The 20,577-nt window shown below is 45.4% G+C and overlaps 1 protein-coding gene across 1 annotated transcript in view; it reads left to right on the forward strand.

Moving 5' to 3' along the window:
- Nucleotides 1-20,577, forward strand: part of LOC141173622 (mucin-2-like) — a 212,298-nt gene that overhangs the window by 116,856 nt on the left and 74,865 nt on the right. Inside the window, exon 40 of the mRNA XM_073657923.1 lies at nt 2,672-2,784. Coding sequence (XP_073514024.1) covers nt 2,672-2,784 — 113 coding nt within the window. The remainder of the gene's footprint in view (nt 1-2,671; nt 2,785-20,577) is intronic.

The raw sequence follows: 20,577 nt of genomic DNA on the forward strand, positions 1-20,577 counted from the left end.
GGTTTCCTCCCACACTCCAAAGACATACTGTTAGAGAATGTAGATTGTGAGCCCCAGTAGGGACAGCGATGATAATGTCTGTAAATTGTCTGAATTGTAAAGCACTGCGGAATATGTTGGCGCTATATAAATAAAAAGATTATTATTATTATTTTGGCAAAAAAGCAGTATATAGGGTTTGGCACAAAAATAGCATAACACAAGGTTATTCGGACTCCCGTTATTGTGTTCAGATATTTACGGGAGGATTATAAGAAGATCAAAGGAGTCAAAATGAAAACCATCCCAGCAGAACAAAAAGCAAATGATTGTGGCCTCTACAATCATCAGAATGACAGTGTGCTATCTTTATCTTTTGGGTTACCTGAAGGTTTGGGTTTATGAAACTTATCCCCAAACTGTGCTTGACTTGAAACAGCAAATCGAAATTCAAGCCTGTGATATTACATAAGGTGTTCCTGAAACATGAAGGAGTTGTCTTCTTAAACGGTTAAAATGACAAAGTACTTTTAAAAATAAGCAATGTTGGCTTCTTCATCTTATTAAAAATCCTTTCCATTCTCAAGAACAGAAGGATTTTTAATTCTATAGTTCACTACTCATTGCCTTGCCTAAGTTACCGCCCGACTCTGCAGTCTCAAATTGGCCGTTTACCTAGGTAAGGAGGCCGCACCGCTAGCAGGCGCTATTCTTTAGAGCCTGCAAGTGCCTCTCTGAAGCTGATCAACCCACCAGCACTCCTCCGAGGAAAAGCTGCCTCTGCTTGCAGTATGAGGGCTCAGGTCAAGTTCATGTGATCATGCTACTAGTCCAAATTGTCAAGCTTCAGGAGCGCTCCTGAAGTCCTGAAGAAACAACATGAGAACACGCCTTAGGTCAGGCACAACTATGTATAGCTGCCGGCAGAAGGTACTTCCAATGTCTCCTTTACCAAGTAAATTTGTCATTCTTCTACTATTCATTAATCTGTACAAACCACACAAGAAATACAGAGTTCTGTTTCTCATGACCTACCCTGTTTATACATGCACAGTATATAATGTATACACTGTGTGCAGAATTATTAGGCAAGTTGTATTTTAGAGGATTATTTTTATTATTGATCAACAACTATGTTCTCAATCAACCCAAAAGACTCATAAATATCCAAGTTTAATATTTTTGGAAGTTGGAGTGTTTTTTTTTTAGATTTGGCTATCTTAGGAGGATATCTGTTTGTGCAGGTAACTATTACTGTGCAGAATTATTAGGCAACTTAATAAAAACCAAATATAATCCCATCTCACTTGTTTATTTTCACCAGGTAAACCAATATCAGTGCACAAAATATAGAAATAAACATTTCTGACATGCAAAAACAAAAACCAAAAAAATTAGTGATCAATATAGCTACCTTGCTTTATGATGACACTGAGCAGCCTTCCATCCATAGATTCTGTCAGTTGCTTGATCTGTTTTCGATCAACATTCGGTGCAGCAGCCACCACAGCCTCCCAGACACTGTTCCGAGAGGTGTACTGTTTTCCCTCCCTGTAGATCTCTCATTTTATGATGAACCACAGGTTCTCTATGGGGTTCAGATCAGGTGAACAAGGGGGCCATGTCATTATTTTTTCTCCCTTTAGACCTTTACTGGCCAGCCACGCTGTGGAGTAGTTGGATGCATGTGATGGAGCATTGTCCTGCATGAAAATCATGTTTTTCTTGAACGATACCGACTTCTTTCTGTACCACTGCTTGAAAAAGTTGTCTTCTAGAAACTGGCAGTAGGTCTGGAGCTTCATTCCATCCTCAACCCGAAAAGGTCCCACAAGTTCATCTTTCATGATACCAGCCCATACCAGTACCCCACCTCCACCTTGCTGGCGTCTGAGTCGGAGTGGAGCTCTCTGCCCTTTACTGATCCAGCCTCTGGCCCATCCATCTGGCCCATCAAGAGTCACTCTCATTTCATCAGTCCATAAAACCTTTGAAAAATCAGTCTTAAGATATTTCTTGTCCCATTCTTGACGTTTTATCTTATGTTTCTTGTTCAAAGGTGGTCGTTTTTCAGCCTTCCTTACCTTGGCCATGTCCCTGAGTATCGCACACCTTGTGCTTTTTGATACTCCAGTAACGTTGCAGCTCTGAAATATGGCAAAACTGGTGGCGAATGGCATCTTGGCAGCTTCATGCTTGATTTTCCTCAATTCATGGGCAGTTATTTTGCGCCTTTTTTGGCCAACACGCTTCTTGCGTTGGCTATTTGCCATGATTGTTCGGTGATCACGCTACAAAAGTTTGGAAATTTCAAGACTGCTGCGTCCCTCTGCAAGACATCTCACAATTTTGGACTTTTCAGAGCCCGTCAAATCTCTCTTCTGACCCATTTTGCCAAAGGAAAGGAAGATGCCTAATAATTAAGCACACCTTATATAGGGTGTTGATGTCATTAGACAACACCCCTCCTCATTACAGAGATGCACATCACCAGATTTACTTAATTGGTAGTTGGCTCTCAAGCCTATGCAGCTTGGAGTAGGACAACATGTATAAAAAGTATCATGTGATCAAAATACTCATTTGCCTAATAATTCTGCACACAGTGTATATATACTGTATATACATATATATTTATATATATATATATATATATAAATTTGTAAATATTTAAATTTTCATTATGTTTCAGCCAAATTGAGGATTTAATTATGAAAGATGATGAACGCTTGGTTGAAGGATGTTTTTGCCCTCAGGATACCGTACGCTTCAGTCCATCTGTGGACGTATGTGTAGACACTTGTGGTAAGAACTGATATATCATAATTTTTGTTTTCTAAAATGAATATTGAATAAAATGAAGATCGTAAAGAAAACAATAAGGTCTCATTTAGACGTCCAATTTTTTTCTCGTACTAGAAAATCGGACCAATTATTCTGATCACACTCTGATCAGAGTTTGATGAGAGTGTGGTAGGGGTGCTATCCGATTTTCTTGTATGTGGAAAATTAAAAAAAAAATTCTCCACCTTCTCCATTCTAACAGTGAGTGAAAATTGGTCCACACTCGGATGTCATCCGAGTACAGTCCGATATTTTTCACGGACCCATTGACTTGCATTGCTGGTTTTGATCCGACCCTTGGATCAAAATCGGACATGTCTACGATATGTTCCGCGAACTACTCGGTTGAAAGAAAAAATCAGACGACATGTGAGTAGCCCCATTGACTATGTCTATTATAGGTGAAAAACTCAGATAGCACTCGTATGCAAAAAATTGGATGTCTGAATGAGGCCTAAATCAACAAATGGACAACTAACACTGAAGAATTCTAATGTTGGGAAAAAAGTGAGGTTCTAATTTTATATTTAATTATTTTATAATAAACTATAAGAAAAGCAACTAATGCCTCCGATCACAAACTTGCAGGAATCTCATTATACTCTAAATTATTTAACACCTGAGAATTACAGGTTACAATATTACACTACATTTTATATTTAAATACATTGTTACTAACAAGCTTATGAGTATCCAAAAATCCCTGGATCCAGCAAGAAAAATATTAAGATTTGAGAGTCCTCAGTGGTTGATACCTTTTAATGGCGAACTGAAAAGATGGTAACAAATTGCAAGCTTTCCAAACTGCTCAGGCCTCTTGATCAGGTGTTATTCTATGCCTGATGAAGAGACTGTCACCATCTTTTCAGTTAACCATTAAAAGGTATCAACCACTGAGGACTCTCAAATCTAAATATTTTTCTATCTACTGGCTAACACAGTACAAAGATATATATTTTTCCTGGATACAGCAAAGCCTTCCTAAAACAATAGGTATGAATGGATCCAAACTATAAGATATTGAAACCTCTTTTTAGGGTGTTTTTGTCCTATAATGGTAACTCCTGTGAATGACTTGGTCAGACCATCCCACTCCTTCATCAGCCTGAGCAATGGGGCTTGGGGCACCCTTTAATAAGATAGTATTGTCTTGTCTCATCATTAACCAACATGTGTTGCTGTTATTCTGACTTAAAAAATAAAATAAATTATGACTTTTCCTGGTAATTCAATACAAAATATACAGTTATATGAAAAAGTTTGGGCACCCCTATTAATCTTAAGCTTATTGTTTTATAAAAATTGGTGTTTTTGCAACAGCTATTTCAGTTTGATATATGTAATAACTGTTGGACACAGTAATGTTTCTGCCTTGAAATGAGGTTTATTGTGCTAACAGAAAATGTGCAATCTGCATTCAAACAAAATTTGACAGGTGCATAAGTATGGGCACCTCACCAGAAAAGTGACATTAATATTTAGTAGATCCTCCTTTTGCAAAAATAACAGCCTCTAGTCGCTTCCTGTAGCTTTTAATGAGTTCCTGGATCCTGGATGAAGGTATTTTTGACCATTCCTCTTTACAAAACAATTCCAGTTCAGTTAAGTTTGATGGTCGCCGAGCATGAACAGCCCTCTTCAAATGATCCCACAGATGTTCAATGATATTCAGGTCTGGGGACTGGGATGGCCATTCCAGAACATTGTAATTGTTCCTCTGCATGAATGCGTGAGTAGATTTGGAGCGGTGTTTTGGATCATTGTCTTGCTGAAAGATCCATCCCCTGCGTAACTTCAACTTTGTCACTGATTCTTGAACATTATTGTCAAGAGTCTGCTGATACTGAGTGGAATCCATGCGTCCCTCAACTTTAACAAGATTCCCGGTGCCGACATTGGCCACACAGCCCCAAAGCATGATGGAACCTCCACTAAATTTTACTGTGGGTAGCAAGTGTTTTTCTTGGAATGCTGTGTTTTTTTGCCGCCATGCATAATGCCTTTTTGTATGACCAAACAACTCAATCTTGGTTTCATCAGTCCACAGGACCTTCTTCCAAAAAGAAATTGGCTTCTCCAAATGTGCTTTTGCATACCTCAGCCGACTCTGTTTGTGGCGTGCTTGCAGAAACGGCTTCTTTCGCATCACTCTCCCATACAGCTTCTCCTTGAGCAAAGTGCGTTGTATAGTTGACCGATGCACAGTGACACTATCTGCAGCAAGTTGCTGCTGCTGCTCTCTCGAGGAGGTCTGAGGATTGTCCTTGACTTTTCTCACCATTCTTCTTCTCTGCCTTTCTGATGTTTTTAAGGCCTGCCACTTTTGGCCTTAACAAGAACTGTCCCTGTGTTCTTGTGCATTTCCTACGACTTTTATCAGGCAGGTCTGTGCTCTTAAATAGATAGATTGTGGGAGTAAAGACTAATTGTAATTGGAGTCCTTTTCAGGACTAGGTTACATCAGTTCCTATCAGTTTTTGCCAGGCAGGTCTGTGCCAGTGCTGTGCAAGTTTTTTTCACAGCATTTGGCTGAATCTACAAAGCTAATCCTTTTTGGCCTATTGCAGAGTGTGTTAGTCAGTGGAGTAGCCTATCTGTGTTGCAAGATATACCACCTGTGTATAGAATACCAATTTTTTTACTGCACCTAGTGAAGTAAAATCTTTTGGGCATAGCATCATTCTATTAGTCCATCTATACTGACCTCCATCAGGTTGCAAACTGAATATAATTTTTTTCTGCATCTAGCTCTGAAAAAATATTTGGGCTTCTAGAAGTGTGTGGGACTTGGTCTATTAGTCCATCTATACTGACCTCCATCAGGTTGCAAATTAAAAATAATTTTTTTCTGCATCTAGCTCTGAAAAAATATTTGGGCTTCTAGCAGTGTGTGGGACTTGGTCTATTAGTCCATCTATACTGACCTCCATCAGGTTGCAAATTAAAAATAATTTTTTTCTTCATTTATCTCTGAAAAAATATTTGGGCTTCTAGCAGCGTGTGGGACTTGTTCTATTAGTCCATCTATACTGACCTCCATCAGGTTGCAAATTAAAAATAATTTTTTTCTGCATCTAGCTCTGAAAAAATATTTGGGCTTCTAGCAGTGTGTGGGACTTGGTCTATTAGTCCATCTATACTGACCTCCATCAGGTTGCAAATTAAAAATAATTTTTTTCTGCATCTAGCTCTGAAAAAATATTTGGGCTTCTAGCAGTGTGTGGGACTTGGTCTATTAGTCCATCTATACTGACCTCCATCAGGTTGCAAATTGAATAAAAAAAATTTCTGCATCTAGCTCTGAAAAAATATTTGGGCTTCTAGCGGTGTGTGGGACTTGGTCTATTAGTCCATCTATACTGACCTCCATCAGGTTGCAAATTAAAAATAATTTTTTTCTAAATCTAGCTCAGAAAAAATATTTGGGCTTCTAGCAGTGTGTGGGACTTGGTCTATTAGTCCATCTATACTGACCTCCATCAGGTTGCAAATTAAAAATAATTTTTTTCTTCATTTAGCTCTGAAAAAATATTTGGGCTTCTAGCGGTGTGTGGGACTTGGTCTATTAGTCCATCTATACTGACCTCCATCAGGTTGCAAATTAAAAATAATTTTTTTCTGCATCTAGCTCTGAAAAAATATTTGGGCTTCTAGCGGTGTGTGGGACTTGGTCTATTAGTCCATCTATACTGACCTCCATCAGGTTGCAAATTAAAAATATTTTTTTTCTGCATCTAGCTCTGAAAAAATATTTGGGCTTCTAGCGGTGTGTGGGACTTGGTCTATTAGTCCATCTATACTGACCTCCATCAGGTTGCAAATTAAAAATAATTTTTTTCTGCATCTAGCTCTGAAAAAATATTTGGGCTTCTAGCAGTGTGTGGGACTTGGTCTATTAGTCCATCTATACTGACCTCCATCAGGTTGCAAATTGAATAAAAAAATTTTCTGCATCTAGCTCTGAAAAAATATTTGGGCTTCTAGCGGTGTGTGGGACTTGGTCTATTAGTCCATCTATACTGACCTCCATCAGGTTGCAAATTAAAAATAATTTTTTTCTGCATCTAGCTCTGAAAAAATATTTGGGCTTCTAGCGGTGTGTGGGACTTGGTCTATTAGTCCATCTATACTGACCTCCATCAGGTTGCAAATTAAAAATAATTTTTTTCTGCATCTAGCTCTGAAAAAATATTTGGGCTTCTAGCAGTGTGTGGGACTTGGTCTATTAGTCCATCTATACTGACCTCCATCAGGTTGCAAATTGAATAAAAAAATTTTCTGCATCTAGCTCTGAAAAAATATTTGGGCTTCTAGCGGTGTGTGGGACTTGGTCTATTAGTCCATCTATACTGACCTCCATCAGGTTGCAAATTAAAAATAATTTTTTTCTGCATCTAACCCAGCCAATAGTTTTGGCCTCATACCACAGTTTGGCCACTCAGCTCTGCTCGGTTACCATCCATTGTTTTTTTGTGCAAACAACTCCAGAGTTGTGAATTAGTTAACCACCAAAATGAGTGGAAAAAGGCCTGCTGCTGGTGGAAAGGGGAATAGGCGTGTTGGGAAGGGGAAAAAAGGTTGTGTCCGTGGGGTAGGTGCAGAAGAAAGACCATCTTCCAGCCAAACTAAAATGTCTACTTCTTTTAGCGGACAATGTGATAAGATCCCTTTCTTACGGCCACGCCAATCGCTACAAATTCCAGATGAGGCACAAAAACAGCAGGTGCTTCAACGGATATCAAGTGCTCCTTTAAGTGGGCTCTCCTCCACATCAACTTCAACATCACAAATACTCCAGTCCTCAAAGGTGTCACCCAAATCGCACTTGCTTCCTCACAGCTCCCAAATCTCCAGCTGCCCGTCTGAGTATGAGGTAGAACAGATGGTTGAGTCTGCAGAGCTGTTTACTCATACTATAGCCTGGGAATCAGAGGTCGACTCCAGCGCTTCTGTGAATCCAGACGAGGAAATGATCTGCACTGATGCCCAGAATCTTTATGAGTCGGATCCAGGACCAGACGCAGAAGGTTCTGACCATAATGTAGACCCTCATTCCCAAACTGTAACTCCTGTTGGTGGAGACAATGAGGAAGACGATGATAAGACTCAAATACCTGATTGGAGCGACAACTTTAGTTTTTTGTCAGGGCAGGAACAGGTTGGCTCTGAGGACGACGGGTGTGATAACGCACAGGGTGATGATGATGAGGTCGGAGATCCCACTTACTGTCAACCCACAGTCAGCCAAGAGATGAGGTCAGCAGAGGAGGTGGAGGAAGATGCTAGTGACGACGAGGTCAGGTTGCGCCTTCCTGGACAGAGACGTAGTACTGGAAGCACGTCAACAACTGCATCCTCAAACACAACTCTGCCTCTCACCACAAGTCGTGGTGGCTCTTCAGGTCGCATGGGTGCTAAGCCTTGCATAGCCTGGGCATTTTTTCAGATCGATAAAGATGACCCAACTCGTGTTATCTGTAACATTTGTCAGCAAAAGCTAAGTAGAGGCCAAAAAATACATAGTTTGAGTACTTCATGCATGAACCGGCACATGGACATGAAGCATAAGTTGCAGTGGGAAGCTCAGTGTGCTACAATGCGGTCTAGCCGGCCGGGCCAACCACCGTCTGCCATATCTTGTGCATCCGCGGCCTCTTCATCCTCTGTGACTGGGGGGACAGCAGTCACACCTGTTTTGGGGCGCAGACCTGCCACCTCTTTACCCGCAACAGCCAGCGTGATTGGCAGGTCATCATTTTCTTTGGAGGTGGTAACACCAGCTGGTCTTGAGCGCTGTCCGACATCGATAGCACCACCTTTGGATCAAGGCAACCTAACATGTCCGCCTGCATCTTCCTCACAGACCGGCAGTTTGCCGGGGACACCCTTATCAACCCCGTCTAAGCACAATAGCCAGCCCTCGGTCCCTCAGATGTGGACAAGTAAAAGACCATTTCCTCCTAGCCATGAGAAAGCTAAGAGGTTGAATTTCACCATCTGCAAGCTCTTGGCTACAGAAATGCTGCCTTTCCGCCTGGTGGACACAGAGGATTTTCGAGACCTTATGTCCGTCGCAGTGCCCCAGTACCAGATGCCCAGTCGGCACTACTTCTCAAAGAAACGTGTGCCTGCGCTCCACCAGCATGTCGCACACAACATCACCGCTTCTTTGAGAAACTCTGTGTGTGACAGGGTGCATTTCACCACAGACACTTGGACGAGTAGGCATGGACAGGGGCGTTACATGTCGCTGACTGGGCACTGGGTAACTATGGTGACAGCAGGACAAGGGGCTGCTGTCCAAGTCTTGCAGTCCCCACGAGTTGTGCGTCAATCCTCTTTATGTCATTTTTCCTCCACTGCTTCTGCCTCCTCAACCTCCTCTTGGTCTTCCACCTGCACCCAAAGGCTGTCTGGTCATGCCACAAGCTTTCTAACTGCGCAGAAGGGATCCTGCACACCTCCTTACTATGCTGGCAGTAGGGCTCAACGTCATCAGGCGGTTTTTACATTGAAATGTCTGGGAAATGTGAGTCACACAGCTGAGGAGTTGTGGTCAGCTCTGGAGAACCAATTTCATGAATGGTTGTCTCCACTGGACCTGAAACCAGGGAAGGCCGTGTGCGACAATGCTGCAAACCTGGGTGCGGCCCTTCGCCGGGGCAATGTCACACACGTGCCTTGTATGGCTCACGTGTTGAACCTGGTTGTCCAGCAATTTTTAGCCCACTATCCCAGACTAGATGGCCTTCTGCAGAGGGCACGGTCGCTGTGTGCTCACTTCCGCCGTTCGCATCCCGCAGCTCAGCGACTTACATCTCTACAGAAGTCGTTGGGCCTGCCACTTCACCGGCTAAAATGCGATGTGCCTACCCGGTGGAATTCAACTCTGCACATGTTGCAGCGACTGTGGCAGCACCGACAAGCCCTGGTGCAATACGTTCTGACGTATAGCCTGGGCCAACGAGATTCAGAGGTGGGGCAAATCACGCTGGAGGAGTGGTCTCAGATCAGGGACCTATGCACCCTTCTGCACAGTTTTGAAATGGCGACGAAGATGTTTAGTGCTGACGATGCCATTATCAGCATGACTATTCCGGTGATTTACATGCTGGAGCACATGTTAAACAGAATTCGGAGTCAGGTGGTGGCACAAGAGGAGGTGGAGGAAGTAGAGGAGGAGGAGTTGTATGCGGAAGGGCTAACATCTGCAAGGTCCAGACGGTCGGCAGCACCAAGGCGGCAGGCATGTGAGGGTGGGGGAGATGATTTTACCAGGGCGCATGGTAGCAGCCAAACTAGTGAGGAAGGTGCAGGAGCCCAGGAAGAAGTGGAGGACGAACTGATGGAAGACTCATCAGATGAGGGAGACCTTGATCACATTTCTGTTGTGCGAGGTTGGGGGGAGAGGACAGAGGAAGGAAGCATGATTGCTACCTCGCCACCAACACAACAGGGACTTGGTGCTCCTGGATGCGCAACACACATGAGTGCCTTCTTGCTGCACTACCTGCAACATGACCCTCGAATTGTGAGAATTAGAAATAATCCTGACTACTGGGTTGCCACACTGTTAGATCCCCGGTACAAAAGTAAATTTGCAGAAATTATTCCTGCCATAGAAAGGGATGCACGCATGCAGGAGTATCAGCAGAGACTGTTGCAGAATCTTACATGTGCTTTTCCACAAAATACCAGTGGTGCACGTAGTGAATCTCACAGTTCCAACTTGCCAACCGTGGGACCGTCAAGTGTTCAGCACTCAAACCGTAACAGAACCACAGTATCTGCTGGTAACATCAATTTTGCGGAATCATTTCACCACTTTTTTAGCCCATCCTTTGCAAGGCCACAGGAGACAAGAAGTCTGACACATAGTCAACGCCTAGAGACGATGGTACAGGAGTATCTCCAAGTAAACATTGAAGCCACGACTGTGTCACTGGACCCTTGCTCTTTTTGGGCTTCCAATCTGGATAAATGGCCGGAGCTAGCCACTTACGCCTTGGAGATCTTGTCATGCCCCGCAGCCAGCGTTCTGTCTGAACGTGTGTTCAGCGCTGCTGGTGGTGTGCTGACAGATAAGCGCACGCGGCTCTCCACTGATAATGTAGACAGACTCACGTTCATAAAGATGAACAAATCATGGATCCGAAACGACTTTTCTACCCCTGTGTCATCCTGGGGAGAGTAAAAGCTTGATGATTGGTTAAAATCACCCTAGCAACCGTTTTAAGCTTTCAAATTACTAATCATGTTTATCTGTATCTTGACTGGAAACTAATTTGGGCTTTGTAGCAGTGTGCAGCACTGATCCTATTAGGCCATCTATAATAAGCTTCACCAGATTTAAAATTAAAAATAATTTTTAGCTGCATCTAGCCCGGAAAATAATTTTGGGGCTCCGAGATGCGCAAGACACATAAGTGCCTTCTTGCTGCACTACCTGCAGCATGACCCTCATATTGTCAGAATTCGAAGTAATCATGACTACTGGGTTGCCACACTCTTAGATCCCCCAAACTTTTCGATCAACCTTTTCATTTTAATAAAGACCAAAAAAATGGTCATTTTTGAAATTATAAGCATTAGCAGGTTGTTAGAAACTGAAATCAAACAGTTTTCAACTCAAAACTTTATTCTAGGTGATGTTACATTTTCACATAGGACCCCTTGTTCGAAAGGAGCTTCTGAACTCTCTCGTCCATTGAATTTGTCAGGTTTTGGATGGTTTCTGCTTCAATTGTTTTGCATGAGGACAGAATACCCTCCCAGAGCTGTTGCTTAGATGTGAACTGCCTCCCGCCATCATAGACACTCCTTTTAATGATGCTCCAAAGGTTCTGAATGGGGTAGAGGTCAGGGGAGCATGGGGGTCACACCATAAGTTTGTCCCCTTTTATGCCCATATCAGCCAGAGATGCAGATGTTTTATGTGCAGCATGAGATGGTGCATTATCATGCAAAAAAATGATCTTGCTGTGAAATACACGGTTCTTCTTCTTGAACCATGGCAGGAAGTGCTGTTTGAGAAAATCCACATACATTATGGAGTTCATCTTTAGCGCCTTCAGGGATCCTAAAGGGGCCGACAATCTCTCTCCCCATGATTCCAGCCCAAAACATTACTCCACCTCCTCCTTGTTGGCGCTGTAGCCGTGTTTGCGTGGGGTGTCCATCAACCAGCCATCCTCCACTCCATTCATCTGGACCATCGAGCGCTGCACGGCACTCATCCGTGAACAAAACAGTTTTGAAATCAGTCTTCATGTAATGTTTGGCCCACTGGAGCCGTTTCTGCTTGTGTGAAGTGGATAGAGGAGGTCGACAGGATGGCATATGCACAGCTGCAAACCTCTGAAGGACCCTGCATCTTGTTGTTCGGGGGACGTTGGAGGCACAAGCAGCTTCAAAAACTTGTCTGCTGCTATGACAAGGCTTTTTTGCCGCTGCTGTTTCAACCTGACGTAATTGCCTGTAGGAAAGAGTCCTCAATTTGCCCTTATCAGCACGCACACGTGTGTACTGTGAATCAGCTACATACTTCTTGATTGCCAAGACACTTCATCCTGATCATCGCACAATGTTGATTGTAGTCATGCCTTGACCTAAACACTCCACAATTTGTTGCTTCTCAGCAGCCGACACATCCTTTTTCTTTCCCATTTTGGCAGAAAATGTAGGCTGCTTAATAATGTGAGAGAGCCTTCTTAAGTAGTCTTGCCTTTCATTGGACACACCTGCCAAACTAATTAGCACAGGTGTCTGCAATTGCTTACAGTGATATAAAGAGCCCTGACACACATCACCATCAATGAGTTTAACTGACAAACAAACAAATTCTTCCCTTATCACTCCTAAACACTTTTTGCATAATAATTTGGAACGCGGTGTACATGTGCTTTTCCACAAAACACCAGTGGTTCACGTAGTGAATCTTACAGTTCTAACTTGCCAACCGTGGTCTTTATGGAATTGTTCAATAAAGGGCCCAAAATTAAGATAACATAGATGGGAGAGGTCTCTATGAATAGGAATTCCTAAGTATTTGATACCCTGTGAGGGCCAGGCAAAGGGAAAGTTGGACTGGATGGAATCCTATATGGATTTAGGGAGGGAGACATCGAGGGCCTCAGACTTCGCTGCATTGATTTTAAAATTTTACCATGTAACAAAGTGATCTATTTCAGCCATAACAGCATGGATGGATATATGTGATTGAGTGATATATACTAGGACATCATCAGCAAATAGAGAGCACTTGTACTCGGTGCCTCCCACCTCAATCCACCTAATATTGGGGTTATGGCGAATTGATGAGAGCAGGTGCTCCGTCACTAGGATGTATAAGAGAGGGGACAGAGGACATCCCTGCCTTGTCCCATTGGTGATTGTGAAAGGTGATGAAAATGTTCTGACGCACCCCCTGGGCCTTGGGACACCCGGAGCCGGACCCTTTTTGGTGGATGCTGGTGGTTGTAGTCTTCGTGGCGGCGATCCGGTTCCGTGGCTCAGGGCGGTCAAACCAGTGGCGGAACTATTTATGTGGTTTTGATGTTTAAATGTCCGACTACGCCACCCGTGGATTGCGGTCAGAGTGAACCGCCGCTACAGGGCAGACCGCTAAGGCTGGTGTTGTGGGTGCAGCAGAGCGTAGCATAACTCCCCACGGGAGGAGTATAGCCTCAGGGCAGTGTATGCGGAGGATGGGGGTGATGGTGCAGGGCAGCAGCAGTAACGACACGGAGTCAGTGATGCAGTTCAGGGCCTTTACTCACAGTTCTTATTATCCAGACCACGTCTGCAGGTAACGGCTGCCCACGTCGTACTGTGCTCACCAGGTGAGGGGCTCAGACAACTCCCAGATAACTTTGGAGCGCTTCACAGGACCCCCTTTGTGTGTCCTTTGTCTGGCCTTTCTTACCAACACTTCTGTCCGGCTGCCTCGGGCCTCCTCTTGGTAAACTTGGCGCCAGTTTCCCTGACCCTATGTGGTGCCTTCCTAGCGGGTGGAGCAAGGGGCTGCGCCACATAAAATGTCAGAGCCTCCAGTTTCTAGCTGAGGGTCGTTTCCTGCCTCCACTAGTTCGGGGACCGGTCTCCCCCTTTGGCCTGACCCCTCCACGCAGGTGGATTCGGGCGTGCGGTGGCGACTCGCCCGTCCGCACCCCTGGGATCCCTTCATTCCTCGTTCCTGGAGCCTTCTCCGCTCCTCTTCCTTCCTTCTCCCTCTTGCAGGCCTGGGCCTCTGTTACTAGGCCCGCCTCCGGAGCAGAGCTCATGCAGAGCCCCTGCTCCCTGCCACTTCTGCTCAGACTTCTCTGCACTGAACTAAGATGGTGCCCACCTTTTATACTCCCTTCTCAATGCACCCAGGAACTGCTTCCTCCCTGCTCCTGCACTGCAGGGTTCCCCTTCCTCAGTGTTCCCTCCCCCCACTCCAGCCAGGGACAGGGACTGTCGTGCCCATCTCAGGGGCATATTGGTCGCCCTGCCCCACGGCAATGTGGTGTAATGCATGCAGGTGTCGGGTCCTGATCCACACTCCATCCTTATCTGAGAGTGAGATATCACACCTCTGGGTGAGGTGCAATACGTCTGTAGCAACCGAGCCCTCGGTGCTACAGTTCCATTTATCTTCAGCCTAGGTGACGTATTGTGATACAGGGCCGTGATTTTGGCTATAAAAGGGTCCCCTAGACCCTTACCCCAAGCTTTTTAAGAGAATCATATATGGCGTGCCAGGAGACTCTATGGAATGCTTTCTCAGCATCCAACGAGAGTATCTACTTACAAATTTTTAACTGCATCTAGCCCAGGAAATACTTTGTGCCTAGTAGCAGTGTCTGCTAGTCAGCGGATTATCCCGGCTGTTAAGCAAGCTACACCACCTGTAGTTTGGACACTTAATTTTTTCAAAGGAAATGCTTCGGGACCACGGGATACTTAGTGAAGAGCATCAGGAGGCACCCCAAGGCATAGGGGCTGGGACTGGCACTAGGATGCCTTGCGGTGGACAGCCGAGCTCGATCCTTATAAAAGCTTTTTAACTGCAGCAGCTTTAGTGGACGCTACTGGAGCTGGAATTACGCGGCTGCTGGCATGAGACTTGCCCTCCAATAGATCCTTGTAAATGGATTTAAAGTGTATTCATTCAAATTAGAGGGACAATTTAAATTAAAAAGCTTAGAGCTGCCTCCACCACAGGGGGCTCTCTCGACCCACCAGCGGACAGGCACCAGTATTGGGAGAGGGGGGCTGGCCGTCAGGGTTCACCGCGGCTCTGGCACAAACCCGGCGACACGGAGGTGGCACGGGCAGGAGCGGACTGGCCGTCTCGGCTTCTCACTTTTTGGATTTTAGAAGGGCATGACATGCCTATATCTGTGTCTCCCCCTCCTTTTACTCCTCCACCTCTTTTCTTTTCGCATGACTATATGTACTTGTCACTTTTCCATGTGTTAGTTGTGTCTTCTGAGCAGTTTGTCAGCTTTTATACACCTTTGAAGGTGTTTTCTATGTGTTTCTATGTGTTTTTGTTTGCCTGCCATTGGTTTTAACGGTGTTCGAAGGTGTTCGACGAACAGTTCGACGAACAGTTCGGCGAACACACGGGTGTTCGACGAACCGAACCGAACTCGAACACTACGGGGGTGGCTCAACACTAAACAGGAGAACAACTTGCAAGCGGCCACTTTAAGTAGCTTTTCTCATAATTGCATACACCTGGCTATGAAGTTCAAAGCTCAATGAGGTTACAAAACCAAAAAAAGTGCTTTAGTAAGTCAGTAAAAAGTAGGTAGGAGTATTTAAAAGAAGAAAATGATAAGGGTGCCCATACTTATGCACCTGTCAAATTTTGTTTGAATGCAGATTGCACATTTTCTGTTAGTACAATAAACCTCATTTCAAGGCAGAAACATTACTGTGTCCAACAGTTATTACATATATCAAACTGAAATAGCTGTTTCAAAAACACCAATTTTTATAAAACAATAAGCTTAAGATTAGTGTTGAGCCACCCCCGTAGTGTTCGAGTTCGGTTCGTCGAACACCCGTGTGTTCGCCGAACTGTTCGTCGAACTGTTCGTCGAACACCTTCGAACACCGTTAAAACCAATGGCAGGCAAACAAAAACACATAGAAACACATAGAAAACACCTTCAAAGGTGTCCAAAAGCTGACAATCTGCTCAGAAGACACAACTAACACATGGAAAAGTGACAAGTACATATAGTCATGCGAAAAGAAAAGAGGTGGAGGAGTAAAAGGAGGGGGAGACACAGATATAGGCATGTCATGCCCTTCTAAAATCCAAAAAGTGAGAAGCGGACACGGCCAGTCCGCTCCTGCCCGTGCCACCTCCGTGTCGCCGGGTTTGTGCCAGAGCCGCGGTGAACCCTGACGGCCAGCCCCCCTCTCCCAATACTGGTGCCTGTCCGCTGGTGGGTCGAGCGAGCCCCCCTGTGGTGGAGGCAGCTCTAAGCTTTTTAATTTAAATTGTCTCTCTGATTTGAATGAATACACTTTAAATCCATTTACAAGGATCTATTGGAGGGCAAGTCTCATGCCAGCAGCCGCGTAATTCCAGCTCCAGTAGCGTCCACTAAAGCTGCTGCAGTTAAAAAGCTTTTATAAGGATCGAGCTCGGCTGTCCACCGCAAGGCATCCTACTGCCAGTCCCAGCCCCTATGCCTTGGGGTGCCTCCTGATGCTCTTCACTGAGTATCCCGTGGTCCCGAAGCATTTCCTTTGAAAAAATTAAGTGTCCAAACTACAGGTGGTGTAGCTTGCTTAACAGCCGGGATAATCCGCTGACTAGCAGACACTGCTACTAGGCACAAAGTATTTCCTGGGCTAGATGCAGTTAAAAATTTGTAATTAGATACTCTCGTTGGATGCTGAGAAAGCATTCCATAGAGTCTCCTGGCACGCCATATATGATTCTCTTAAAAAGCTTGAGGTAGGGGTCTAGGGGACCCTTTTATAGCCAAAATCACGGCCCTGTATCGCAATACGTCACCTAGGCTGAAGATAAATGGAACTGTAGCATCCTGAGGGCTCGGTTGCTACAGAGGTATTGCACCTCACCCAGAGGTGTGATATCTCACTCTCAGGTAAGGATGGAGTGTGGATCAGGACCCGACACCTGCATGCATTACACCACATTGCCGTGGGGCAGGGCGACCAATATGCCCCTGAGATGGGCACGACAGTCCCTGTCCCTGGCTGGAGTGGGGGGAGGGAACACTGAGGAAGGGGAACCCTGTAGTGCAGGAGCAGGGAGGAAGCAGTTCCTGGGTGCATTGAGAAGGGAGTATAAAAGGTGGGCACCATCTTAGTTCAGTGCAGAGAAGTCTGAGCAGAAGTGACAGGGAGCAGGGGCTCTGCATGAGCTCTGCTCCAGAGGCGGGCTTAGTAACAGAGGCCCAGGCCTGGAAGAGGGAGAAGGAAGGAAGAGGAGCGGAGAAGGCTCCAGGAACGAGGAACGAAGGGATCCCAGGGGTGCGGACGGGCGAGTCGCCACCGCACGCCCGAATCCACCTGCGTGGAGGGGTCAGGCCAAAGGGGGAGACCGGTCCCCGAAACTAGTGGAGGCAGGAAACAACCCTCAGCTAGAAACCAGAGGCTGTGACATTTTATGTGGCGCAGCTCCTCGCTACACCCGCTAGGAAGGCACCACATAGGGTCAGGGAAACTGGCGCCAAGTTTACCAAGAGGAGGCCCGAGGCAGCCGGACAGAAGGGTTGGTAAGAAAGGCCAGACAAAGGACACACAAAGGGGGTCCTGTGAAGCGCTCCAAAGTTATCTGGGAGTTGTCTGAGCCCCTCACCTGGTGAGCACAGTACGACGTGGTCAGCCGTTACCTGCAGACGTGGTCTGGATAATAAGAACTGTGAGTAAAGGCCCTGGACTGCATCACTGACTCCGTGTCGTTACTGCTGCTGCCCTGCACCATCACCCCCATCCTCCGCATACACTGCCCTGAGGCTATACTCCTCCCGTGGGGAGTTATGCTACGCTCTGCTGCACCCACAACACCAGGCTCAGCGGTCTGCCCTGCAGCGGCGGTTCACTCTGACCGCAATCCACGGGTGGCGTAGTCGACATTTAAACATCAAAACCACATAAATAGTTCCGCCACTGGTTTGACCGCCCTGAGCCATGGAACCGGGTCGCCGCCACGGAGACTTCAACCACCAGCATCCACCAAAAAGGGTCCGGCTCCGAGTGTCCCAAGGCCCAGGGGGTGCATCAGAACATTTTCATCACCTTTCACAATCACCAATGGGACAAGGCAGGGATGTCCTCTTTCCCCTCTCTTATACATCCTAGTGACGGAGCACCTGCTCTCATCAATTATATTGATAACCCCAATATTAGGTGGATTGAGGTGGGAGGCACCGAGTACAAGTGCTCTCTATTTGCTGATGATGTCCTAGTATATATCACTCAATCACATATATCCATCCATGCTGTTATGGCTGAAATAGATCACTTTGTTACATGCTACTTAAGAAGGCTGTCCCACATTATTAAGCAGCCTACATTTTCTGCCAAAATGGGAAAGAAAAAAGATGTGTCGGCTGCTGAGAAGCAACAAATTGTGGAGTGTTTAGGTCAAGGCATGACTACAATCAACATTGTGCGATGATCAGGGTGAAGTGTCTTGGCAATCAAGAAGTATGTAGCTGATTCACAGTACACACATGTGCGTGCTGATAAGGGCAAATTGAGGACTCTTTCCTACAGGCAATTACGTCAGGTTAAAAGAGCAGCGGCAAAAAAGCCTTGTCATAGCAGCAGACAAGTTTTTGAAGCTGTTGGTGCCTCCAACGTCCCCCGAACAACAAGATGCAGGGTCCTTCAGAGGTTTGCAGCTGTGCATACGCCATCCTGTCGACCTCCTCTATCCACTTCACACAAGCAGAAACGGCTCCAGTGGGCCAAACATTACATGAAGACTGATTTCAAAACTGTTTTGTTCACGGATGAGTGCCGTGCAACGCTCGATGGTCCAGATGGATGGAGTGGAGGATGGCTGGTTGATGGACACCCCACGCAAACACGGCTACAGCGCCAACAAGGAGGAGGTGGAGTAATGTTTTGGGCTGGAATCATGGGGAGAGAGATTGTCGGCCCCTTTAGGATCCCTGAAGGGGTAAAGATGAACTCCATAATGTATGTGGAGTTTCTCAAACAGCACTTCCTGCCATGGTTCAAGAAGAAGAACCGTGTATTCCACAACAAGATCATTTTTATGCATGATAATGCACCATCTCATGTTGCACATAAAACATCTGCATCTCTGGCTGATATGGGCATAAAAGGGGACAAACTTATGGTGTGACCCCCACGCTCCCCTGACCTCTACCCCATTCAGAACCTCTGGAGCATCATCAAAAGGAGTGTCTATGATGGCGGGAGGCAGTTCACATCTAAGCAACAGCTCTGGGAGAGTATTCTGTCCTCATGCAAAACAATTGAAGCAGAAACCATCCAAAACCTGACAAATTCAATGGACGAGAGAGTTCAGACGCTCCTTTTGAACAAGGGGTCCTATGTGAAAATGTAACATCACCTAGAATAAAGTTTTGAGTTGAAAACTGTTTGATTTCAGTTTCTAATAACCTGCTAATGCTTATAATTTCAAAAATGACCATTTTTTGGTCTTTATTAAAATGAAAAGGTTGATCGAAAAGTTTGGGGGATCTAAGAGTGTGGCAACCCAATAGTCAGGATTACTTCGAATTCTGACAATATGAGGGTCATGTTGCAGGTAGTGCAGCAAGAAGGCACTTATGTGTCTTGGGCATCTCAGAGCCCCAAAATTATTTTCCGAGCTCGATGCAGCTAAAAATTATTATTAATTTTAAATCTGGTGGAGCTTAGTATAGATGGCCTAATAGAATCAGTGCTGCACACTGCTACAAAGCCCAAATTATTTTCCAGCCAAGATACAGATAAACATGATTAGTAATTTGAAAGCTTAAAACGGTTGGTGAGGTGATTTTAACCAATCATCAAGCTGTCAGCACACCACCAGCAGCGCTGAACACACGTTCAGACAGAACGCTGGCTGCGGGGCATGACAAGATCTCCAAGGCGTAAGTGGCTAGCCCCGGCCATTTATCCAGATTGGAAGCCCAAAAAGAGCAAGGGTCCAGTGACACAGTCATGGCTTCAATGTTTACTTGGAGATACTCCTGTACCATCGTCTCTAGGCGTTGACTATGTGTCAGACTTCTTGTCTCCTGTGGCCTTGCAAAGGATGGGCTAAAAAAGTGGTGAAATGATTCCGCAAAATTGATGTTACCAGCAGATACTGTGGTTCTGTTACGGTTTGAGTGCTGAACACTCGACGGTCCCACGGTTGGCAAGTTGGAACTGTGAGATTCACTACGTGCACCACGGGTGTTTTGTGGAAAAGCACATGTAAGATTCTGCAACAGTCTCTGCTGATACTCCTGCATGCATGCATCCCTTTCTATGGCAGGAATAATTTCTGCAAATTTACTTTTGTACCGGGGATCTAACAGTGTGGCAACCCAGTAGTCAGGATTATTTCTAATTCTCCCAATTCGAGGGTCATGTTGCAGGTAGTGCAGCAAGAAGGCACTCATGTGTGTTGCGCATCCAGGAGCACCAAGTCCCTGTTGTGTTGGTGGCGAGGTAACAATCATGCTTCCTTCCTCTGTCATCTCCCCCCAACCTCGCACAACAGAAATGTGATCAAGGTCTCCCTCATCTGAT

The sequence above is a fragment of the Phyllobates terribilis genome, unplaced genomic scaffold, assembly GCF_046119375.1.
Source record: "Phyllobates terribilis strain yellow unplaced genomic scaffold, ASM4611937v1 Scaffold_13__5_contigs__length_258822181, whole genome shotgun sequence".
Lineage (NCBI taxonomy): Eukaryota > Metazoa > Chordata > Amphibia > Anura > Dendrobatidae > Phyllobates > Phyllobates terribilis.